This window comes from Protopterus annectens, chromosome 5.part1 (assembly GCF_019279795.1).
Source record: "Protopterus annectens isolate FY-2018-M chromosome 5.part1, PAN1.0, whole genome shotgun sequence".
Classification (NCBI taxonomy): Eukaryota; Metazoa; Chordata; order Ceratodontiformes; family Protopteridae; genus Protopterus; species Protopterus annectens.
This window is the reverse complement of record NC_056736.1, coordinates 534,225,289-534,252,510: the sequence shown is the minus strand read 5'-3', so window position 1 is coordinate 534,252,510 and position 27,222 is coordinate 534,225,289. Positions and strand designations below refer to the sequence as shown.

The 27,222-nt window shown below is 37.8% G+C and overlaps 1 protein-coding gene across 1 annotated transcript in view; it reads right to left on the bottom strand.

Moving 5' to 3' along the window:
* Window positions 1-27,222, bottom strand: part of QTRT2 (queuine tRNA-ribosyltransferase accessory subunit 2) — an 837,401-nt gene that overhangs the window by 316,377 nt on the left and 493,802 nt on the right. Inside the window, exon 6 of the mRNA XM_044073156.1 lies at window positions 15,449-15,648. Within this exon, the coding sequence (XP_043929091.1) occupies window positions 15,449-15,648 (200 nt within the window). The remainder of the gene's footprint in view (window positions 1-15,448; window positions 15,649-27,222) is intronic.

Here is a 27,222-nt window from a genome sequence, read left to right as displayed (position 1 = left end):
AACGGTACTGACCGAGAAAAGGACGGCTCTGGTACCGAGGGCTCCACAATCACCAGGTCAGCTTCTCCCGGCTCCGAAGACTGGATAGGCATCGGAGGAGGAACAGGTGGAGATAAGGGAAGGCCTTCGAGTCTCGACACCAACTGGGAGGAGACAGAAATGAGTTTGGATAAGGCTGTATTCTCCATCAATTTCTGCACCACGCGGTCTACATCGGTGTCGGAGAGGGGCCTGGAAGAACGCGTCGAAGGAATCGAAGACGGAGCCAACCTCAAAAGTGCCGGAGGAGGGAGCTCCGTCACCGGTTCCAAGACTCGAGGCTCGGTAACTGACAACATTTCAACACTCGGCCCCGAAGTCTGTGGAACCGGTGATCAAACTTTGAACGAAGAGCTCGGAGCCGATGACTTGGGCTCCGACGTCTTCGATTCCTTCGAGGATTTAGATGCCTGGTCTGATGCATCCAGAGCCTCTTGGAATGCAGGCTTCAAAAGACCCCTATCCATAAGTTTCCTGCGCCTATCTGTCATGACCCTTCCACTGAAAGAATGACAGATAGAGCAGTCTTCCTGCAGATAGAGAGGGCCAAGACAGTAGACGCAGGAACTATGATTGTCTGTGACAGACATCTTCTGTCCACACTGGCACCTTTTGAAGCCTGATTTAGCTTTCTCTGACATGGTAACAAATTCCAATCCAGAAAACAGTGAAAAAACAGTAGAAATGTCAAATCCAGCAAAGAAGTCAAATCCAGTAATATTTGTCAAATCCAGAAACTTAAGTCACATCCAATAGTCAAATCCAGTTAAGGGTGGGGTAGGCCCCGAGGGAAACTCAAAAGTATACAAGAGTAATAAAACTTATATATGGAACCGAGAAACCCTCGATACACTACTCACACGTACACACAGTCAATCTGAGAAATTTGTATAGAAAAACTAATGAAAGAATTATAAGAAATAATCAATCTTATCTTTCAGGTGGTCCGAGCTCATCAAAATGATGCGATCTTTGCAGCGGCAAACTAGATCTGAGGTAAAGGCAGAGGGGGATTGTGGGAGTTAGGTTGGTCTCGAGCTTCTTCTCGATGCAGAGCTTTGTCAAGCGGCCGACACGGAGCCGAGGATCGGCTTCGAACCCAGGTGTAAGAACAAACGGCGAGATTGAACACTCTCACATGTGATGTTTGGAATTCTTTCTTCTCTTGGATTTTTCATCTACTTTTTTTTTGGTCTGTCGGCACTCAGCATTTTGAATGCTGACATTTCAACAGGCAAGCCATCCAGTTGGAGAATTCAGCCTTACACACTGGAATACAGACTCCCTGACAACACTGTTTGGGGATACAATCTGTACTCAAGTATAAAATAACTTCTCAACATTGAGATAGGTAACTCTGTGAATCACTGTATATATTAGCCACAGATCTAGGTATCTGAATTATATGTAGTTTCTTATAAATATGGTGTCTAAAAATAATACTTCATTCCCAGGAAGCTTAATGTATACTTTGTGTTTCAAAAATGCCTTTGCATACTCCCAAGTGATTTTATTTTAGCTTCTATGCCCTTCTGCTGCAGCCAAAGTCACTAATGCTGTCATTGTTCCGTAAGCATTAAGCACCATCTCTTGAAAATACAAATGTGGCACTTATGTGAAAGAAGGGGTGAACTTTGTCTCCTCACTGGCGAGCTGCTATACTTTATTTGCTTTAACCAGGTATATGAGCTGGTCTCAATGACTTACATGCAGCACCTTTCAAAACTATAGTGTACTTCACCTTGTAGCTTTGTTAGCACTCATATCACCATCATCATCATCCTCACTGCCCTTTTCCCATTTTAAATGTATTGCCTTGCATTTCAGTTAATTTAAACTCTGCTTATTCCACTAATGTAAGTTTATCTTTAGTTCAGGCTTTACTGCAAAGTTCATAGTTGTGTTTCCTGAACAGGCATAATGATACTCTTCTGTAGGGAAGATGCAACAATTCATCTACTTGGTAAAGAAAAATGTAACCAGTTGTTTTTACAATGACACATTGCTGTAGGCAGAGTTACAGGTCATCACTTGTTCAGTACAAGCCCCTAGCTGTCTCATAGTATGATACTGTATAAAGCTGCTTAATCACAGAACTCTAAAAAGTAAAACAAAGCTAGAACTGTTGAAGTGTGAAGCTGAAGGAGCTCAAATAGCACATTGTTAAATTAGCTGTAGCTTAAAGGTGCAGCTTATAGCTAACTGCATACATTTCAATTGTTTTGTAATAACAAAAGAATGGCAAGCAACTTCTAATTAATGAAAGTAGACGGCAAATGTAATATCTTTTTTTTTGTTTGTTTAACATTTGTTTACGGGGAAAGTCCGAATGGGACAGAGCCCATTTTCAGTGGAGGCCCGGGGAGAAATGCTGCAGAGGCATGTCTTTGGAATGTGGCAGGAAACCGGAACACCTGCAGGAAGCCCACACGAATGCAGGGAGGACATGCACACTCCGCACAGAAGGCACCCCAACCGAGAATCAAACAGGAGAACCTCTGGCTGTGAGGCGACAATGCTAACCTCTGTATCACTGCACCACAGCTTCTGAGTGCTGGGCACTCATAGAATGAATATTTTTTCTTCCTTTTTTTTTTTTTAAACATTTGTGGGGCTCAATACAGCAGAACATTTTGGGAGGTTGCTAAAGCTGACTAGGACTGCAACTTACAAAAATATTCAATTTGATCTTTACAAAATAATGCTAAAAATAATGTTTGGCCAAAGAAAGGACAGAAGAAATTTATACAAGGCTGGGAGTTTACTTTGTTGTCACTTGATTAGGTAGAAACTTTGTTGACACTGGTTGGAACAGTTAAACAGGGTGTTGAGTCATTTTCCAAGGGCTAAGTCTCCCAGTCCAGATAGACTTACACTGGCATTATTTCAGTATGGGAGAAGAAGCTACATCAAGGTTTAACTTCTTCCCTCTAATACAGCTCTTTTGAGTGTCTACCTTTAACTCCCAGTGGGTGTGGCTTCAGCCTTTAAAAAAATGAAGTTATCACCTTACATAGTTGCTGACAGAGGTCAGATATCAATACAACTGTGCTTGTCATCATGTATGCTTCAAAAAAAAAAATATTCTGAAACCTTGTACGTAGCATGGTTTTGGAATTACTAATGCAAATATAAACAAGCAATATTTGGCAACTAGGGGTGCAGTAGGAGGTAACTGCAAAAATTCCTGGAGGCACACTCAGCTGTAATGAGTTGGATATGACTGATCAGACCTTCCAGGTTCTTTCCTCATGGAAAGAGGCAGTGGTGTCAGTGATCCCAAAATAAGGGAAAGGCCCTATAAATCCTAGCTTACAAGATCACAAAATCTCGTTTGGCATCCAGGGTAGCCCAGGTTATTCCTGCTTAGGTACATTCAGACTAATGCAGTTTTATTTTAGGCAGACAGATATTTAATATAATTAAAACTTTGTTATTGATAAAGTTGGCAGACAGGCTAGGGGAGTGTTAGGGGTCAGATCATGCCAATAAGGAATTTGACAGGATGAGCGAGACTATTTATTTTTATCATTAAAATTATCCACCCATCCCTCAAAAGTTCATAATTTTTCTGCAACACATATACCAAGAAAGACATGCACAGGTTAAGATAAATGCTGAGCTCACCTTCCTTTTTATTTAAGCAGAGGAACACATCAGAGTGACCTACTCTCCTCCTTCCTGTTTGCACTGTATTCATACCCATTATCATTGGCTCTTAGGAGGTCAGATTTGCAGGATGTTGGACGAGGCATGGTTGAAATTAGGTTAGTCTTGTATGTTGTTGATTTGTTGAACCTTCAAGTCCAGAGAGGCAGTTACTATAGTTATTTGTGGTCTTGAGAAAAACTGATTGGTTGTTGGGTAGCAAATTAAAGTCCCCAACACACAAGTGACAGCAACAAGTTACTCTCCTACTCAAACGTTGTAAAGGCAATCTCCTCAACTATGGAAATTGCAAAGTCACTCAAGCATCTTGGTATATATTTAGTTCCTTCATTAGATGAAACTACAAGGTTATCTTAAGGGAAGTGAAAAGTCAAGTGCAAAGATCGCATTAGTAAATGGAACATACAAGAGTGGGACTGTGGTCAGAAAATCCAGTGGACTCAAATGTTCTTAATATCATTAATGTTGTACACTTTTCAAACCATTCTTCTATGTTCTAGTAAAGTCTTTTTTTCCAGGATAAGAAAAATTATCTAACCTCCTCTTTATGCAGGAACAAAGGCTAAAAACTCTTGGGAGATGGGTCTGTCTGATTAGCATAAATACCAGTGAGTGGTTCAGATATAGTTTTTATTATTATTATTTATCTGGAATACCCAAAATCTTTTCATAAAGTGGAAAGTAGTAGTCTGTGTCATTCTAACTTCATTGTTGGTATTCTAAGGTAGCCTTATATGGGCTAAGATAGTCTTTTGAGGACTCATAGTACTGCAGCAAAAACCCATAGCTGGGCCAGGGAGAAGATGAAAGTTGAACTCTCAAAAGATATTGTGGGTCCTATTAGGGTAATAATGACATCCTGCACCATGTCTGCTCATTTTGTTGTCTGGTTAGAAAGACACCTTGTAAATTATTGTACTTCATTAATTGAAGCGTCTGCATTTATAATCTGGCTCAGATTTCAGCAGAGGTATTCTTTAGAGATCAAGATTGCCTAATTTACAGAGGTTTAAAAGAATGACTTCAAATAATAAGGTTGCATGAAGTGATAAAATTCCAAATGCATTTTTAATCGTACAAAACAATGCTGTTATGGTGTTGTGAATTTGCCAGGAAATTTGGAAAACAAAGTTGTGGCTATTGAATTGGTAAAGAGCAGTTTCAATTCCACTCCCCCTAAAATGGGTAACACTAAAAAGAGCTCACATTATTGAACAAAATGCACTTGTTCCTTGTTCGAAACACAGCACCTACAGCCTTGCAATCTAGACCCCAGCAATATAACGGCAAAAGACTACCAGATGTTCATACTGGTTTTAGAAGGGCAAAAGCACCCGACAACAAATTACCAACATATGCTAGATAACAGAAGAAAGCAAGGGAGCTCCCGAAAAAGACTTACTTTTGTTTTATTGACTACACTAATGTGTTTGACTGTGTGGACCATAAACTGTGTCACCTTATTTTCCTCCTTAAGTATCTTTATGCAAAATAAAAAGCAACAGTTGCAATTGAACATGGAATAATTATCTGGTTCAGAAGCGTGAAATGAGTGTAATAAGGCTACATATTGTCACCTGACAGTGTAAGTCATACACTGAATATATCCTGTGAAATACTAGGTTAGAAGAATCAGAAGATGGAATCAGAATTGCCAGGAGAAATATTAAAAAAGTCAGATATGAAGATGATGTACCCCTGTTGGTGGGAGGTTGGCATAATGGTTAAGATGTTTCCCTTACAGACACAAGATGCAGGGTTTGATTCTCACATGGGGTAATTGGCAAGGCTTTAAATGGCCTACAAAGGCAGTTATCCTAGTAATAATCTATGAACCTATGAACCTATAAAGATATGAACAGCCTGTTGATATAGGTGAAAGGAAAGTGCAAAAGCTGGCTTGCTGCTCCACATCAAAACATTAAAATTATGTCACCAAGCCCTATTAATTGTTTGCAAATCACTGGAAAGAAATGGTGGCTGTGGCAGATGTTATTTTTTTGTGCTCTTAGATCTCTGCAGACGTTGATTATAAACATGAAATTAAAAGACAATCTCTTCATGGAAGGAAAGGTATGGCAAATCTGAAAAAGATTTTAAAGAGCGAGAACATCTACATCATCAGTAAAGCTCTAGATAGTGTTGTCTTCCATTAATAACACAATCCAGCTCTGACAGAAATACAAGTAAGGCTGTAGGCTGTGTGCCAGAAAATCAATGCTTCTAAACTGTAGGGTTGGACAAAACACTTGAGATTTCCATGGAATGCAAGATGATCACACCAATGAGTATTTAAGAAAAACAGAGACACCATTCACTGGACAATGAAATAGTAAAACTATTCTATAATGAGCACATAATGCAGAGGTAGAATTCACTAAAGAAGTCATATGCAGGAAAAAAACTAAAACTCGTTCTATGAACATGTAATGCAGAGGCAGGATTCACTAAAGAAGACAACATATGTAGGAAAAAACTAAAGGCATAGGAGGAAAGGGGAAGCAGAGACTAGGCTGGACAGACAACCCTACTGAAGTAATGAATACTAATTTGCAAGAACTTACTGAGATGTTGACAAACAGGTCTAGTAGGCTAAAATTCTTGAGGTCACAAACATTCAGACTTAACTAAATATCACCAAGTAAACACATGACAGCAGAACTGAGAAATGTGTAGGAAACATCAGGTTTTACTGTGTAACATGCAGTATATGTCATGTTTTACAAAAATACTGTTAAAAATGATTTTACTTACAGTGAAGTAGGATATATGCTTTGGAGTCCCTACAAGTTTAACAAAGTCAAAAAGTCCAATATTTCCAGTTTTTCTTGTTCAAGCATATTTCAAAAGTCTGACTGATGCTTAGTTATCCCACATTTGCTCATTCATTTCTGAGATGATTACCTTCTACCTGTTGATGTCCATCTCCAGTCTCTGGTTCATTTCCAGAGCAATCCTAGTTCTTATAGTCAACTCCTGTGCTTTTCTCCGTCTTTCAAGCAGTTTCCCTTGTTACACTGGAAAAGTTTCACTGGCAGGGTCTCTCTATGACCTTTATTATCAGAAGGATAAGACGCAGAGTCCCCTTCTGTTCAACAGCTCAATTTTTGTTGGACAAACTTTTGCATTACCCCTTTAGTATGTTCTATATAAACAAATGAGTTTGATATTCTAGGAAGAACTATTATGAATATAGCTGGATACAACAGCTTGAATCTCACACCTACTTCTTGACATTCCCAGATTGTTGGAATAAATGTGTTTCTTTCCTGCCTGTTGTACAGTGCGTAATCACTTTCCACATAACTGTTTCCCACGTTTAGTACTTTGTCCTTCTGCCACAGTTTTATCAGAATGAAATTTTTCTGCTCGTAGGTTCATAGGGTGGTACTAGGCTATCAGCCCTAGGGCCTATACAAGCCCAGCCATAACAATTCCCTGGCTATTTCTTCCCACAGTATTTACCTCCCTGGACCCCTGTCTAGCAGGGAAACTGACGTGATCCCCAGGGTGAATTTCCTATCTCCCATCCAATCATCAAGGTTCCTTTTGAAGAGAGCCAAAGAGGCGCTCTGTTTGACATGTACGGGCAGTCTATTCCAGAGTCTGGGGAGTCTCTGGGTCAGGAACCTATCCCTCCAGCATGTTTTGTCCATTGTGATGACAAGGTTTAGATCCCTGGAGCGTGCGTCTCTGAGGGATTGGGATTTCTTTAAGTGTAGCATGTCCACCAGCTCTGGGTAGGATTGGATCATTAGTATTTGAGGTCTTGACTACTTTCTCACGGCCAGGTTTTGAGCATAGACATTTTGTGCTCTTTCAATTAACAACTCCTGCTGTGGGATACCAGTCCAGTTGCTTATTTGTGCTTTCATAAAATCATACAATCTGTTCCTTCCAGTTTCTTTGGAACAGCAGAAAATCTCAGATATCCCCTACATGTTCTGTTCTCTAATGTACCATTTTTTGAAACATCCCTTCTTAAGCAGTCTCATACCCAGTCAAAACTTTTCTTCATTTCAGCCTCTGATTTTTGCAGTTTTATCAGCCCATCTGAATATTTGTTTAAAGCTTCTTCCATCTTTTCCTGCCTTTTGTTATTTGAGTTGATATAATCCTTCAGTGTTTCATGTATTTTACTCAGCTCTGAGCACATCTGACTTACAGTAATTTAGAGGAGAAAATAAGTCATGTCGTTACCAAAGCTGGAGCTTGAACTCCTTTTTGATGAACAGCTACATGATTCTTCCCAACCAGAGTTTTCTCCTCATCTTTTGTGGTTTATTTTCTCTCAGGTTCTCTAAATTTCTTCTTTGCTGGCATCCAGGCTGTGCACTTACTAGCCAGTAACTAAAATATACCCCAAAGGACAAATTCACTGGCTGTCTTTTCTGAGTTTTGGTTTTCTCACTGGGAGAGCTGAAATTAAGCTGCTACTTAGTGTGCAGCCATACTGGAAGTCCCATTAAGTTACACAAGTTGTTAAATTTCATTAGAAAGCCAATTAGACAAACTTGAAGTGGAACAGAACAGAATTATTGGCAAACAATTTACTCAAACAGTGGGGAATGACTTACTCAATTACTAAAGTATGCTACACATTCCCAGAAGTTTAGAACGTTCATTTAGAAATTACTTCATAAATATTTTTACACTCTTAATAGGATACAGCAAATGTTTCCAAATTCACTAGGACAGTGTTGGAAAAATCAGATGTATCCCAAGGCATTTTATTTACACTTCAGTTGACTAGTTTAGTCCCACTAGGCCAATGGCCTCTTTCCAAAGGAGACCTGAGGTGGTACTCATAATGAAAAGTGGAAATTCAGTTAGGGCACCAGAGAACTCCGCCTACTCTTTTCAGTAAGTGCCATGGGATCTTTCACTTTCACCCAAGCTACCATCAATTCAGGTAGATGGAACCTTTTAACGTCTCATCAGAAGGATAGCAGACTCAGGAGTACAGCATCCTTTTATGCTGCAGTGCAGTTTTAGTACTGGAAAAACTAATACATACTTTTGTTTGTTCTCAAGATTAATGGAATATAACAGGAAATTACACTACTGCATGGAAGTGTTTTGGCCTAGGAGAATACATTCTCTCTTTTGGTACCAATGCTACTAAATAGGGGGTTTTGTTAAAATATCAGCTTGTGTTGTTAACTCTGACTTTGCTATTGGTAAAGGAAGTAACCACAAGCTGTAAAAAAGCAGTATCCTGTGGACCAGTGGTTTTTCGACCTTTACAGTTGGGGAGTGGTGAAAATAGGAAAATTATTTCAGGACAGATAAGTTCAAAATAAAAAACATTATTTATAAGGAACCAATTAAAACAATCACTGTTTGAGCACTGTATGCCAAAGGATATGAAGTCTGAAACGTCAGTCCTTTTTATGAGGAACAGACCAAACATATGGGGCAAATATCTGGACAGTGAAGAGGTATGCTACCTAGTAAGTAAAACATAGACACAGACACAGACACACACACACACACACACACACACACACACACACACACACACACACAAATAGCTCTCAACCAAAAAGGGACAAATCCCAACAGAATCAGAGACAAATCCAGAAATAATCAGGAACACTTTTCATATATTACAGTTATTAACTTAAAACATTGACAGGATAACAGAACGAGTGAATATGCATTTTTCTAAAGTAAAAGTAGTCTTTAACTCTAATTATTGTCATTATTTATTAAGGGTAATTCATCATGTTTTCTACAAAAGTCACCAATTTTACGTGGGATTAAGAGGGATAGAGCTAAAATTTCAGTCAAAATCAGGGACAGTTAAGAGGTATGAACCTCCTTCCCTCCATCATAAACACTCGCACACACTCACATACACTCACATACACTCACATACACTCACATACACTCTCACATACACTCTCACATACACTCTCACATACACTCACATACACTCACATACACCTCTCACTTATCTGTTCATGGTCCTCATTTCAAACATCTTCTGGCACTCAAATTCCGTACACACAGAACACGAAACAGCACATCGCGCAGACACAGAAGACGAAAACAGGTCTTACACAATAGTTGCATCTGTGCAACCGGATGAAAAGGGCATTCTTAAAGAAGAATGCCCTTAAAAAAAGCCATTCCATTAGCATTTTAGCCTGTTTTAGAGCCTTATTAGTGTTCCTTTTTTAACAGAGGGGTAGTGCTAATGGCACTTGAACAATAAATATGCATGAATGTCTGAATTTCACCTTGTACTAGATGTATGTGAACATTTAATTTATATGTTATAGTTCATAGTTACAAAACTTTGTTGTAATAAAGCTTAAGGGAACTAGGAGTAGGAAGCTTAAAACTGAGTATGAGCTAAAGCTTGTTGAACAAAAATAATGACCGATCTCCCGCAGCATGTTGTAATACAGTTTGTTAAATAAAAATACTGATACATTCCCTCATTAGGTCTTCCTTACTGTAACACCAAACTTATGTCAATTATTAACACCTTTAGCTCCTTTATAACAAAAGAAAAAAAAAAAGAAAAGAAAAATCCACACTTAACCTTGCATTATTTGCTACACTGAAACTATCGCTAATAAAGACAGCCATGGGGACTGTCTACAGACATTCCATACTCCCAAGAATTTCTGCAAGTCCCTGACATAGATCTACATGCAGTTTACATCTTTTCAAAAGATATTTAATAACAATCTTAGAGTTTTCTGGTTAAGCCTACATAAGACTATAAGGTTCTCAGTCAAGCATAAATAAGACTAAGTTTCCTATTACTGAACTTCTCCCCTTGCAAATACTTTTGCAGCTGACACTCATAACCTCATTGATTCCTCCAAATGACTTGTGTATTTCACTGACAGATTTTGTTTATTGGATATTGTGTACCTCTGTATTATTTCATAAATTTTATGTAACCTTGCTTATTAGCATATTCTGTACATTTTGCTAATTCATGACCACTAGTATCCTTATGTAAATATGTTACATGCATATTGATAAATTTGTTCATAACTACTTGAACTTTAACTAATTTTTACTGTACTGGAGCTTTTCTCCCCGGGTCTCTGCTAAAAACGCATCTCTAACTCAGCAAGACACTGTCCTGTTAACAAATGTAAATAAACAAATAAAAGTAAAAGTAAAGGTCCCAATTTTCCACTTCAAACAAGCAAATAACTATTGATGAAGCTTAAAAACATTTTATTAAAACAGTACCAACTTAAGCAATAAACAGGACGCTTTATAACTATTCCAAACTTTTAAAATCAAATTTAAAATCTAGCTACTCTCATCTACTACAGTTGCAGAGCTTCTACACACACACACACACACACACACACACACACACACACACACACACACACACACACACACAAACGCATCTACCTTTCACTTGTCTGTTCATAGTCTGCATTTCAAACATCTTCTGGCTTTCAAATTTCGCACACACAGAAGATGAAGATGTAAACAGCAGATCGTGCAGACACAGAAGACGAAAACAGGTCTTACACACCAGTTGCATCTGTGCAACCGGATGAAAAGGGCATTCTTAAAGAAGAATGCCCTTAAAAAAAGCCATTCCATTCGCATTTTAGCCTGTTTTAGAGCCTTATTAGTGTTCCTTTTTTTAACAGAGTAGTAGTGCTAATGGCACTTGAAGAATAAATATGGATGGATGAATGTCTGAATTTCACCTTGTACTAGATGTATGTGAACATTTAATTTATATGTTATACTTCATAGTTACAAAACATTGTTGTAATAAAGCTTATAGGAAATAGTAGGAAGCTCAAAACTGAGTATGAACTACAGCTTGTTAAAGAAAAACAATGACTGATCTCCCACATGTTGTAATACAGTTTGTTAAATAAAAATACTGTTACATTCCCTCATTAGGTCGTCCTTACTTTAACACCAAACTTATGTCAATTATTAACACCTTAGCTCCTTTATAACCAAAAAGAAAAAAAAGAAAAGAAAAATTCACACTTAACCTTGCATTATTTGCTACACATGAAATTATCATTAATAAAGACAGCCATGGGGGCTGTCTACAGAAAGTTTGCAACTCCTGTTTTGTTAGATGCTTTCCATACTCCAATGAATTTCTGCAAGTATCTGACATAGATCTAAACGTAGTTTATGTCTTTTCAAAAGATACTGAGTATCAATCCTAGAGTTTTCTGGTTAAACATAAATAAGACTAAGTTTCTCAATCAAGGTAAAAATGAAGGTCCTAATTCTCCACCTCATCAAACAAGCAAATAAATGTTGATAAAGCTTAAAAACATTTTATTAAAACAGTATTAACCCTAGCATTAAACAGCACGCTTTATAAAAATAAGTTATGTAGTTATCATTTCCATCTGAGTTGTTGCTTTTCATTTGTCTTCAACTTGAGGGACTCGGATCCGGCATGGATCTGACTCGGCCATATACTCCAGCATCGGCTCCAAAGTCCAAACTACTCCCCTACCCATAATGCCCCCCTCTCCTTCCTCCCCTCAGATTGAATTTGATGCAGCCACGTAAATGGCCAACATACCTATAAAACCTGGCACAACCGTCTAAAGGCCCACATGCTGAAAGCTAGCCAGGACCAGAGGGTCTATGTTCCTTCAGTCCAGTCCACTACAAAGCCCCAAACAAGGCAGAGGGATGGAGGGAGGGATGGTTGAAGACAAATGAAAAGCAACAAATCGGATGGAAAGTTATGGTAAGTACATAACTTATTTATCTGAAGTTGTTGTTTTCATTTAGTCTTCAACCTGTGGGACAGAGTCCCTAGCTACCAACAAAAACCTGGGTGGTCCTCATGGAAGGATACTCTGGAACACAGCTGAGCCAAAAGATGCCCTGTTCCTGGAAAGAAGTTCAAATTTATAATGAGAAATGAAAGTATGTGATGAGGCTCAGGTCTCAGCAGAACAGATATCAAGAGAAACCCTAGACCAAAAGGTCGCGGAATAGAGAGTGATCTGGTGGAATGCAAACCTTTGGCTCGATAGGCCAGAGAAATACAGTCTGAAATCCAATGAGCAATGGTAACCTTAGAGACAGGCTTTCCCAAATAGGGCTTAGAAAAAGACACAAAAAGCTTATCTGATTTACAAAAGCTTTTGGTTCTATGCAAGTAGAAATACAGCTGCCTTTGCACGTCTAGTTAAGTGCAATTTGTACTCCCCTTTATTTTGGAAATTTGGAAAGAAGACTGCAAAATTAATGACCTGGTTAATATTGGATTCTGAAGCCACCTTCAGCAAGCAAGATGGATTGGTCTGCAAGGACACTCTGTCTTTATGGAAAACTAGGTAAGGAGTCTTAATAGATAATGCTTGAAGCTCAGAAACCCTCTTGTCAGAGGTAAATGCCACCAGAAAGGCAGTCTTCCATGACAAAAATTTCTAATTGACCAAGGCAGCTGGTTCAGAAAGGGGAGAAACCAAAGCCTTGCAGAAGGAAGATAATGTCCCAAGGGGGTATGAGGTCCTTAACTAGAGGCCTAAGAAGAAAGGTACTTTTCAGGAAGACCTTACAAAGTTTAGATGAAGCTAACGAGGATGAATTTACACCCATATGGAAATTGGAAATCGCCGCTAATTGGACCTTAACAGTAGAGAAACTAACTCCACGATTAAAAATATCTGCCAAACAATCCAAAATGGCAGAGACTGGTGCTATAAAAGGATCCAGGTCATGCTGAGAACCCAGATCGAAAAACACTTCCATTTGCTAGAGTAGATATATGCTAACTGCCAACAGCCATTTTATTCTGTTCATCTTGGATGCTTGACTGTGATCAAACAAATAAAAACACAGATAATGGCCATAGTAATCTATTTCAGCTCATTACTATTAGACACTTATAGTGGAACCTACCCCAAATCCCCCCCCCCCCACACACACACACGTCAGAGGCGACACATCAACAAAGCTGCTGTATGTAGACTATGTGGCATTACAAGTATATTCTTTATCAGGAACTTCAGTAAATGATAGAATGGAACACAAAACTACAGGCACATGGGATGAAACTGAGTGAAAACTAGACAGTTGTTATGGCAACAAATGGAGAAAATCAGGAGAAGCTGAAAACTGAGCTAAAAGGGGAAAGAAGTGGAACAGGTAACAGCTTTAGGTATCTGAGAGGGGTAGTTGAGGAGAAAGTCTAAATGAGAAAGCTAAAATCAGAGGGGCTGCAGCCAAATGGCACTGAGTGTCAGGTGTAGTGTATTGCAGAAGAATGACAAAGAAGTTGAAAAGTAAGGTGTAAAAAAACAGAGGTGTGACCAGTATTTCAGTATAACACAAAAACCTGAAGGCAGAACAGTTGTGGAATCTACAGGCAATAGAGATGAAGTGCCTAAGATACGTGGTAGGATGCAGACTATGGGACAAACAAAGAAATTATGACATCAGAGCAGGAGCCAAAGTAGCTCCAACTTTAGAGAAGGCAAATAGAAGAAATTACTGCAATCTGAGCAGATGTGCAGAAAAGCAGAATATGATTTTGTGAAAAAGATTTGGAAGAGATAGGAAGAAGGCAAGAGGAAATGAGGACATATAGCAAACAGATGATTGCAATGATTGAGAGAAAGCCTGTGGCAGTCAGACATGATTGTCAAAGAAGATAAGAGTGCGCTATTAAATCAAGATGGGTGGGCAACAGCTGATGCCACTTAATCGGAGATTTATAGTGATGGAACAAGTTAAGGATAATTTGAGGGGCTATGTTACCGGGGAACATTTAAATAAATGTGAACTTAAGTGGTAACTTCTTTTAAATGCTACTAACTGGCTGGGGAATAATGATGCAGTGTCTATTAATTGTTTATTAAAATTGAAAAATATGGAAGTTTAATAGTTTTTAGGATGATCTTTTTTATATACATGTTTCTTTAATTTATATCTTAATTATTGTCTTAATTCAAGCTGTTTTGGTATTGGTTGTTTAGTGACTGTAACGTTTAGAGTGAATGAGATGGCTAGTTCTGAAGAAGTTTCTATTTCAAGAAACAAAAGTGCTTAACTTTGTTGGATTTATTAAAGGAATTTGCTTTTTCCATTTTGGTATTCCAACTTTTCCTTCCAGGCTGCCGCAACAAGAATTTGTTTTTTGAATCTATTGTTTGTTTGTTGCAGCATTTACTTAGTCTCTCTATTCTTAACAGTAATATATGTCATTATACTTCTAATGCAAGTTGTACCACTTCCTTTTTGTTACCTGTATTTTCCATTATTATTTCTGTACATTGTACCAATCAGAATTTTTATACACACCTGTATTATTACATATTTTATCTGTTGTAGTTGTGAAGCATCTCTCCCAGTACCTATGACAATATGTTTTTTTTTTACCCTGCTGAGTATTCTTAGCACACAAACTGAAATAATGAGACAAACAGAAAGCTAGGCAACTGTGCTGATATCAAAAAGGATGTGCAAGTAAATTCAACAAGAAAGTAGGGAAAAATGGAGTCATGACACAGTCACGGTTAAAGAGATTATTATAATTTCTATCCAGTACATTTCTTAAGTTCCGCATTGATACACTCATACTGCTTGCTGTGTGTCACGACTAAACATGACATTACAACATATCCTAGGATGAGACTCATAACAAGACTTGGCAAACAAGTACATAAACAGAACTAGCATTTTCTAGGACATATGTTTCAGAACTCTATTTTTGAAAGGTGATAACAGTACTTCCAGTACAGCAGCTGCAAAATACCTGGGCTTCTCCTCAGGCAGCTCTGCGGTAACTGATGAAATCAGTGTCAAGCGAAGTTCTCTGTCCATGCAGTCTTCCTGTAAGCAATCCAGCAGAAAGCCACCAACTGGCCTCTTGGAAGTCTCTCTGGCTGACCGCTTCCTTTCCTCTAAAATATCACCACCTTCAATCACACCAACAACTTCTGTAGTCTTCAGTGCCTAGGGAGATGATATGCAAATATTTTTACAGCATACACACTAAAAAATGTCAATATGGCTATAAAAAAAGTGTCACAGCAATGGAAACAAATGCCATCAAAAGCAAATTAAAGTGCACAGCCTCAATGTTGCTTCATAAACAAATGAGCATTGTAAAAAAAAAAGCCAAAAACTGAGATACATGACAATCAAATGTGCTGTCAGTCAGGCAACAAATCATTTTCGGCTGTCTAATTTCATTCTACATCAGCTATTTATGGGAATCAAGGCCTGCACAGCAATAATTCTAAGAGAATTTGTTTTCTATAAATAAATATGCTTCTGCATTTTGCATGCAACTGACACATTTAAGGGAATGGAATCTTCTCTGCATTGTTTTTATTCTAAATATATTAGTATTAGTGTTTGCTCATTTGCAAGCATATGCACACACTAACATATATATGAACAGGCACAATATACAGTGCAATAATACATCATACATGGTAAAATCATCCTTCAGTCATTTCGCAATACTTTTTTTTTGTAGCATTCAACTCTTAATTATCCTTGATTCACCCCTCTAGCCCACATCTATCCTTTTGTCCTTCTAGTTCTAGCCATTGCGACAAATGTCAAATTTAGTGCATTATAGCTGGCAAGTGCACTACTAGTTCCATCTGATACATTTATTGCTAGTCCCTTTCTTTTATCCAGGGTAATATTGTATCTAAAGACAGTGTTTCATTCTCAGGTCTAATCTGTACCATGTTAATGACTTCTTCCACTTACAAAGTCCATTTTCTCCATGCATCTCATCATCAGGGTAACGAACCATAACTTAACTTGCTTTAATGTGCCAATACTGTTCTGGGATATTTATGACGATAAGTATGTGTAAAGCACATTCTCCCACCATATTAAGTCAGTCAATGGACTGTTTAATACTGTTCTGCAATGTTATACTATGAATATGTGTTAAGTCTGCATCACCCAGTGCTACATTTTGATCTGTACACCAGTCTGTGCCTCTGACCTAGGTTTTGCCTGAACAGGGTCTCTGGATAAGCCCTAGTTAGCAAATAAATACTATAAATATGTATAAGTCCAGAATGATTTGGCTTTAAAAAGGGGCAGAGGTCGACTTATTGTATGAGCAATACAGAAAACCAGAGTATTCTGGCATGAAAGCCATTACAATGTAAATAACTGAGTGAAAAAAAGTGTATCAAGTTTTAATGAATGTCATAACTAAATAGCCATGAAGTTTAACAGATGGGTCTGGGATTGCTACTACTGCTAAATTTAAATGCTACTGCTCTGTGCAACTGTTAATTGCCTGCAATTAAGTGAAGAGTTAGTAAGGCATGACAGTCATTAGAACATAAAAATAAAGGCTTTTCATGCTTAATACTGTATGTTTTGACTGTCATGCAGAATTGCATGAAACAGTAGTAGTAGCAGTGTACCTATAACAATCCTCACCCCATCTGTGACACTGCATACAAACTACATTTTTATTCTTATATTTTAATGACTGGCATGCCTTAATGACAGTTCACTTAATTGCATGCAATTTAACAGAGGGTGTGGAGGATTGCTACTAGTACAGTACTGTGTTTGAACAGTAACAGTTAAGAATAGTGCTATTAAGGCATGACAGCCACTAAAACATAAAAAAGGTGTTTTGTCCATTCGTGTGTTTTAAAGACTGTTATTCAGAGTTGCTACCGATTCAGCTAGTGCTCTGTGCTAGTCCCATGAAGTAGTGCCCCACCCCCTCATCTCTTCAAACGAAGAGCAAAAAACAAGTCCAGATCTGGTGGCTGATGCTCCCATTACCATCCAGCCAAAAAGATCTTGTTTCTGCATCCCACCCTAGCACATTCAACTCATAAAATCCCAGCTGATTGTATTGAATGCCTTCACTGCATCAAGACCCAGCAACAACAGTTGCATTTTCTCACACTCTGTTTTCCTCTAGATCATCATTGTTCTATTAATGTTGTCAGACATTTGCCTCTCAACCACAAACCCCAATGATCCATATCAATCATTCCTGGTAACGGACAAGGCTAAACAGTTAATAGCTAAGATTAGAAACGATGAGATAAAATGGTGATGTATAATCAATCAACAGAGAAGTCTCTAGGACCAGACAATATTCCTTTGGGTGTCTGGAAGTTGTGAGGGAGGTAAAGAGCTGGAAGGGTTTATTTAACAGTATTTTCAAAGGTGTGTGTGTGTGTGTTTGTGTGTGTTGGGGGGGGGGGGTAGTAATATATTGGAAGAAAGCTGTAGTGGCTGTATTTTCCAAAGATGGTAAACCCCCTTCAGCCTTAGTTTAATATAAACCCATTTCAATTTTGAGCCATCTTCCAAACACCCATAGGTTTTCATAAATTGTCTGTGACCTCTAATATATTTATAAGCATGCTGGTTATTTTTCTTTTTATAGGCTCCACAATTTTAGTGAGAATCCTTTCTGCTTTCTGTTGTCTAAAGTCATTGTGCCAAATGTTTTAGAGCTCTGGAGTTATCAAAAATAGTTGCTTGGCAACAGCTTTTCTAAACTTATGCATATTATCCAAATACTCCCTTATTTTGCCTTTGGCACTTTGCAGTTGCTCTTCTTCCTCTGTCACACTCACCTTATTCTTTGCTAACTCCCTCTAAATAATTCCTATTATTTTTTCTCATTTATTTCTCTATTATTGCTACAATGTTCTTAAACTCCATTTTTATTTGCTCCCACTAACTAGCTAGCCCCTCTGAAATTTGTGTTTTCCTTAGTCATTCCTCAAATCATTTCCACTACCCTTTCCTTAAATTTCTCAATCTTTAACAGATAAGAAAGAAAGGACAAGTATTTATTTATTTTTATTTTATTGTATTTTACATTTGTTAACCAGGATGGTCCGACTGGACACAGGTCCATTTTCAGCAGAGGCCTGGGGAGAAAAGCTCCACAGTAAGTAAAATTTTACATGATATGTTAAAATACAGTATACAGAGAATTTTCAAACAATATGTTAAAATACAGTATACAGCAGAATACATAACAAGACTTATATATATATATATATATATATATATATATATATGTTTATATATATATATATATATAGAGAGAGAGAGAGAGAGAGGAGAAAATAGTTACACATGGCTAATAACAGAATAAGCATACAAATTCAATCAGCATTAGGAGAATACCTAGACTGCAATATATACTACAGTAAGTATATTAGGAAGAGAGGTATACAAGTGGAATAATTTGAGGACTTATGTAATACATGGGCATAGCCACTTATTCTTTAAGTGTGTTCTAAGTGAGTTTAAAGTGAGAAGAGGTAGGGGCAGAAATCAGTGCAGGAGGGAGATTATTCCAGGTTCTAGCTATGGAGTGGGAGAACAGTGCTTTTCCTGCAGTACTGTTAGACCTTGAGATGCTGAAGAGGGGTTTGTCGGAAGATCGGAGAGGACAATTTGTATTATAGTGGGTGAGAAGTTGGCCTTCTGCTGGGTTTTTTTCTGGATGTGTTACCACATTGTAGGCAATGACTAATTGGTGATAGGTTAGTAGCTGGGCATGTTCCAGCTACTGCAGTTCCCTTAGAGCCTGGCAATGGTGGGTTCAAAAGGTGGAGTTGTTTGCAAACTTGGCGATTTTATTATAACATGATTCAAGTCTGGCAAGGTCAAGTTTTCTAAGCTGGGTAAGAATTGGAGCAGTATACATTAGGGTAGACAAGAGGTGTGTTTTGGCTAGGGTAATCTGTGCTTGTTTTGAGAGGGATTTCCTGTGCCTATATAGTGTTCACATTTTTTTATAAACTTTTTTGATAGTTTGTGAAATGTGGATGTTGAAGTGTAGATTTTATCAATTTCAACACCTAGACGTTTGGTATGGTCAGAAGGCGAGATAACAGTGCCATTTTTGGAGGAGATAATTAAGGATAGAGGGGCGGAAATGGTTTTGTTGGGGGTGAAAAGTAGAAATTTGGTTTTATTAGGGTTTAGGATAAGTTGGATCTGAGTGATCCAACTTTCCACAGAGCTAAAGAATTCCTGGGTAAGATGGTGTTATGTGAGACTTCTGAATGTGTAGGATTAATGTTGAGGAAATAGGAAAGAAAATGTGCGAGTGTATATTTGTTTGAGAAAGTGTTATGTGTTTTCTAGTGATGTGTTTGCATATAATGATGTGATGTTTGTTAGGTAGGGTTAGGAAGAGAAATCCTAGGATTAATGGTATTTTATGAGGGAGTAGTGGTTGGGTCTTAGTGGTTTTGAGGTTCAAGTATGGGTGTGAGTTTGAATGTGTGGCAAGTAGATACTATGCACCTTTTTAAGGTAGAAATATGATAGGGGTGTGTATGAGAGGTCTTTTATTGGAGGAGAGTATGGTTAGGTGATCTGGGGTTAGAATAAATGTAGAGGTAGTGGGCTGGGTGGGAAATGGGGGTAGGGTAGGGGAGCGGAGTGAGCCGAGCATAGCAAGTTTAAAGAAGTGGGGCTACACCAGTCTTTGAGACTGCAGAAACTATCAATAGGGCTGGTCAGGACAGAACAGTAAAAGGAAGATACCTCTGTAATTAAGCAGGAGTGGGAGGGAGTTGTGCAGGTTCAAGGTGGGGGAGGGGGTAGACACAAAGTAATACAAGGTCGTGAGTAAGAAAAACTGGACTAGGCCAGCTGCTAAAAAGAAAACAGGAAAACCAAGCTAAGTCAATTCCAGGTCAGTGAGTGTTGTATCTTCCTAATAACTATAAATCTTATGCTACTAATCTAGTACAGTGCGGTGAGAAGGACAACCACTTCTACAGGGGAAAAAAAAACAATTTAAGTATGGGCTGTAGGTACATAGGTAAAACTTTTTCCAAGAGAAAGTAGTTTTAAGTAATTGACCTAGGAGTACAATAAGAAAAGAAAAATGGGGGGATGACCAATAGTGTGCATGTGTACAGTGAAGACAGATTAAATACAACTCTAACATACACTAGTGTAGCTGAAAGTATTTTAGTGTTCCACTGACACAGGGACTCACAATGCAGGGCAACAAGACAGCCTTGAGTTGATTGGTGGGTAGCCAAGACACAGGATGAAACCTTTGCTGAGGGGACTGGAAGTAAAAAGGAAAAAGGAGGTAAATATTAGGTCTGAAGTTTTAAAACACTCTGACTACCAACTAACTAAGATAGAGGATTCAGGGGAGAAGCAGCATTCCTTGTAAGAAACAGCACAATTCTATGAGCAACACAAAATGCAAGGATAGTAGAGAGAGAAAAAAACAAAAAGGTAACTGCAGTTGATACCAAGCTATTATAACATACAGTACACTATTATGTATTGTTATAAGGTTATGAAGAGAAAATAGCAACTACTACGATGCTACACACAATTTAGCATCCTCCACTAAAAGTCAGGAATAACAGTGGTATGCTACTGAAACAAGTAACTGCTAAGATGCTACAAGCAATTTAGAATCCTCCAACTAACAGTCAGAAATAACAGTGATGTTATGCAGATACAGTTGTATGTCTCGGAGGTTACAATAAGTTCTACTCTAACTGCCAAACAGATTACTGATCTAAAAGTAAACATAGTAGGTGACAATATTCACATTAGTGATAAAGCAGCATTTTACCTGTTATTTAAAGTCACAGTACGCTATAAATAAAATTCTATACTGGCATGACAAAAACACTCATATGCAGGGTAAATAGAGTAAAGGAAAAAACTAAAACACTCTTGAAATGCAAGTCCAGAAAACAAGAGACCAAATAGAGCTGATAGCAACTACAAATATGCATGACAAAAATACATACCATGTGTGAAACTTCACAAAAATAGCAATAAGAATCACAAAAACAATATTAAGTAGTGCTTACATGCGAGCACACTACTGGGGATTCCTATGAAGCAAGGCAGAAAAGTTAAGTCAAAAGATGGTGCCTTTGTACAGCAGGTTTTTTTTATGCCTCTTACAGCCAAGTGCTCCTCCAGGCGTCTTCTGCAGTTAACTCCTACTGCTCCTCTAGGTGTCAAATATTGATTGTTCATATTTGCATTAATAATTACAAAACCATGTTACATACAAGGTACCAGGATATTTTGTCTTGAAGCATATGTAATGGCAAACACAACTGTATTGATATTTGACCTCTCTCAATGAGTATTTTCTAGAACTGTAAGGTGATAACTTCATTTTTAAAGGCTTAAGCCACACCCACTGGGAGTTAAAGGCACACACTCAAAAGAGCTGTATCAGAGGGAATGAGTTAATTACAGAGGCATTTTTCCAAGAGAAAGTAGTTTTAAGTAACTGACCTAGGAGCACAATAGGAAGAGAAAAATGGGGGGGGGGGGTCAGCAGTGTGCACATGTACAGTAAAAGGGGAAATCGTCTTCAGTGTAGAGGGCAGATTAAATACAACTCTAACATACACTAGTGTAGCTGAAAGCATTTTAGTGTTCTACCGAAGCAGGGTCTCACAGTGCAGGGCAACGAGACAGCCTTGGGTTGGATTGGAGGTTGGCCAAGCCACAGGATGAAACTTTTGCTGAGGGGAACTAGTGTAGCTGAAAGCACTTTAGTGTTCCACTGATGCAAGGTCTCACAGTGCAGGGCAACGAGACAGCCTTGGGTTGATTGGAAGTTGGCCAAGACACAGGATGAAACTTTTGCTGAGGGGAACTAGTGTAGCTGAAAGCACTTTAGTGTTCCACTGACGCAGGGTCTCACAGTGCAGGGCAAAGAGACAGCCTTGGGGTGACTGGAGGTTGGCCAAGACACAGGATGAAATGTTTGCTGAGGGGAACTGGTGTAGCTGAAAGCACTTTAGTGTTCCACTGACGCAGGGTGTCACAGTGCAGGGCAACGAGACAGCCTTGGGGTGATTAGAGGTTGGCCAAGACACAGGATGAAACTTTTGCTGAGGGGAATGCAAGCACACTACTGGGGATTTCTTTTACGTCATTAACCTGCATCTTTATCTTTGTTTTCATTGGTCATAATCTGAAATAGTTATTTCATTAGTTCAAAGCTTTCAATTAAATGCACATGCTCCTGTGAAATATAATTTTTATTCAGTCTAGTCCAGTTATTATACCTTGGGGAATAATATGAAAATTATGTATGTGCTCCTACCACCGAATTAACACCTTTCCTCCCAAACCTTCTTGTACTACTACTTCAGAAATCTACCTTCTTGTACTATGTTTTCCATTCTAGATCTCCAGATATATCCACTCTACTGCAAATCAGGTTCCACTCCCCAACTATAAATAATATTCTCTGATGAAAACTTATTTTTTATCCCCCCACAAAAATTATTTTTGGTGGCATATACATGCATTCCAGCACAATCCTGCTTCCAACTAATAATACCTTACTGCCACTAATCAGCCATTATTGTCTTTTACTGCTCTTTTACCATGAATGGAGTCCCTCCAGCAATCAATATTATTACTCCAGTCTTCATTTTCCTCTGACATTTTGCTTAATTTCCATCTTGAAATCTTCTTTCTTTCAAACCCAAATGTACCTTTAACTGTTAATAATTTTTGTAATTTGTAAAATTCACTGAGTGGAGGGTCTTCAAAGCTCAAATTGTCAGCTGTTTATACCTGCAGACTTCTCGACTCCAAGTTGCAAATGGGGGGAAAAAACAAATACAGCTATTGATTTTGCAGAGGCATACAATAATTTTTTTTAAATACACCTTTACTAAATTATCACTCAAGACATAGGCTAACATACATTAAGAGAAAAGAGCATAAACCATATTATATTAACTTTTTCCAATTATGTATACTGTGCATCACATTTTCTATTTTTGTAATAATCAGTCCAATATTACAAAAAAATGCTGAAATATTGCCTTCTCTTAAACCTCACTCTTTCTCCTCCTGAACATTATTCTACATGCATTGTTCCCACAATCTCCATTTATTTCTATGTAATTTGCTCCTTCCATTTTCTAAATATCCCTTCCAGTTTTTTAACTCTTTTATAATGTTCAGTAGTTCAAATACTGTTGATTTAGACTATGATTTCCATTCTGTAGTGATTGCTTTTTGTTAGTGAATAGAATTAAACATATAATGCCTTACTCACTCTAGACAATTCAGATCCTACGTCCCAGGTGAAAAAAAAATCCGTAGTTACAGCTTTTTGATCCCTCAGTATTTCTAACACAGTACTCTGTATGGAATTTTTAAAATCTGCCAACCTTATTACACTCCCAAAACATGTTCACAGTTACCTTTTTCTTCCCCACCACACCTCCAGCATTAGCAATCTACCTGAGAAGAAATTCTGTGAAGTCTGCTTGGGGTTAAAAAAAAAAACACCTATGCAAACACTTGTAAGCAAAGATGCTAAATCTTCTGGACTTTGTTGTCTATTTGAGAGTCATGTATATATGTCTTCCTAATGTTCTACTGTAAAGTGCTTTTCTAGTCTCTCTTCCCAATCTTTTCTAACATCCTCTGATTGATTCCTATAGTTATCATGCAATATTTTATATGCTGACTAATTAAAATCTCCAACAGAGCAGGCATTTCATGCAAGACTCCTCTATCCCATTCTCTTTGCTTATACCAGACATCAATTCCTGGTAGGGAAAACATTTCTAGCCTGCAGTCCAAACATTTTTTGCAACCTCATCCTACTCTATGACCTTTCCCTCTTTAGTTATTTGATCCCAATAACATGGTTCCTTTGCTAGTTTATCCAAAAAAATCCAGACCCATTTTGCCTATTTGTATACCACTGTTTGCAGTCATCCCTATTGGCAATGTCTCCTTTACCACTGTCATATTGGTTTAGCTCTTAGAATTCTTTATGATGCTTTATAAATATAATATTCTGTATAGTTATTATTCTCCTTAAAGATCTGCATCCAAAATCCCTCCCCCTGCTTCATCGTCCCTTACCATTTCGCTTGTGTTATGTAGAGGAGCCTTAATTGTGCAGCTCTAAAACATCCCTTCAAATCAGGAAATTCTAAACCACCTTGTTCTATTGGGAAGATCAACTTATCCCACCCAACTCTTGCCCTCTTCACCTCCCAGAGATATTTCTTCAAGCCTTTATTATAGTCCACAACTTATCCTCTGTTTGGTAAAAATATGCCTGACCTGTACTTAAAATTAAAGGGACAAAAAGCATTTCACTGCTTGTTTCTTACTTTCTACATCCATAAGCCATAAACAACAGCTTCCAGTTTCTCAATATTTGTACAGTCACTTCCCACATGTCCTTAGCTACCATAAGAGACACCTTTTTTTAATCCATCCTCCTACTTGCTTTATCTTATTGCGTCTCCATAAATATGGATATTGCTCAACCAATTTGTGTTTGGGTACAATCTTTATGGCTATAGCGTTTATTTTATCTTCATTAACTTTATTAAAAAAAAAGACTTAAAACTGCCTCAAAATGTTATACAACACTGAGATGAGCTTTTTCTGGATTTATCAGCTACAAAATAATATCATCTGCAAATAAAGCCTATTTTTCCTGATTACCATACCAATTATATCCTTGCATTTCTGCGTCCCTTATGTTCTTTGCCAGTGGATCTAAATATAATGCAAGTAAAGGGGAAAGAGGACCACCCTGTATGGTCCTTCTGCTCAAACACAACTTATCAGACAGAAACCCTCCCACTTCAATTCTTGCCTCCAATCCTTCACATATCCTCCAAATTAACCTTATTACTGTATCAGGGAATGCAAATGCTTTCATTGCCCTACTCATAAAATCCTAGCTTACTCTGTTGAATGCATTCCCCGAAAAAAGACACCAACAACAGGGGTATTTTCTTACATTTTGCTTCCCTCTATGCCATCATTGTTCTACTGTTATCAAATGTTTCCATCCAATCCACAAAAACATAGCGATCCATACCTATCAATTTTGGTCTTTGCCATTCTTTTAGGTAGACAAACACTTCATAATCATGGTTTAAAATTGAAATGGGTCTGTATGAAGTTAGGTATGAAGAGTCTTTACCATCCTTAGGTAATACAGCAACCATAGTTTTCTTCCAAGATGCTGGTAATTCCCCTCCATTTAAAATACTGTTAAACAAAAATTTCTACATCTTTTCTTCCATCCTAACTTACAAACTTCCACAGGAATACAATCTGCCCCTGCAGACTTTCCTGAAGATTAATTATACATCACTATTTTATCTCATCTGCTCCTATCTTAACTGTTAGTTGTTGAGCCTTATCTACCCTCTAACCTTGTCATAATTAAGTCTTCCATAAACATTTGCATTTGTGCTGTTCTTTATTTCCACACTTCTCTGCTTTACACAAATTTTCATAAAGTTTCCAAAATATCCATAAAACCTCCACAGAATCTCAGGGTGCCTATAACAAGTAAAATAACCCAGGTTTGGCCACAACCCTTTCTAGCTTCTGCTGCCTAAGTTATTGTGTTAAAAGTTTTTGAGCTCTGGAGTTCTTACCAAAAACAGTTCCTTAATAGCAGTCTTTCTAAACTCATGTATACACACCATATACTCCCTTATTTTCTCTTTAGCACTTCACATTCGCACCTCTTCTAGTTCCTTGCAATTCCCTTTATTTGCAGTAATAGCCCTTTTCAGACCCTCTAAGTAATTCCTACTAGTTCTTAATCATATTTATTTCTTTCTAATGCGTACCCTGTTTTTAAACTCCATTTTCATTTTGATCCCACTCACAAGCTATAAATTCTGAAGGTATTTCGATCTTCCTTAATAACAAATTGTTTTCACTACCCATTCCTTAAATTCCCTTCTTTTTAATAGGTAGGTGTGAAAGCACAAGTGTATCATTTTTTTTCATTACCTTGCATTTTTATCTTACTAATTATTGGAGCATGATCAGAAATAGTTATTGCATGTGTGTCAAATGTCTCAGTTAAATGCACATATTCCACATATACCTGTGAAATATAATTTCTCTAGTCTAGCCCAGCTATTGCGTCTAGGGGAATAATAAGTAAATTCTCTCAGCATTTGTACAACTGAATTCATGTCTTCCATTATAAATTTTTTCATAAACGTCTTCAGAAATCTACCCTCTTACATTTTCCCTTCTAGGCACACGAATAAGCATCCTCATCGTTTACAATCAAATTTCAGTCCCCACCTACATGTAATATGCCCTGCTAAAAGCGGATTATTTATTCAAAACAGTTTTTAAGCTTCACATGTGCAGTTTTTGGTGGAATATACATACATGCTGGCTTAATCTTCATCCCTTGCTAGTAACCTCTTACTACCACAAATCTTCTATTATTACCTTTTTTCGTCTTTTATCACTAATGGAATTCCACCAGCATTGCCGAATGATCTGACATAGTTACTGGATGTGTGGAAGCTTTAAATTAAATGCAAATGTTTCTATAAAATTACAGTTTTACTACATTAGCCCAGTTATTGTAGCTTGGGGAATAATGTGTAAAATCTGCCAGAGTTACAGCTTATGAATTCACATATTCCATAACAAATACTTTCATAATTTTTTTCAGAAATCTACCCTCTTTTTTATTTCATTTCTAGGTCCCCTTATACATCCTCAATATTCTAATCC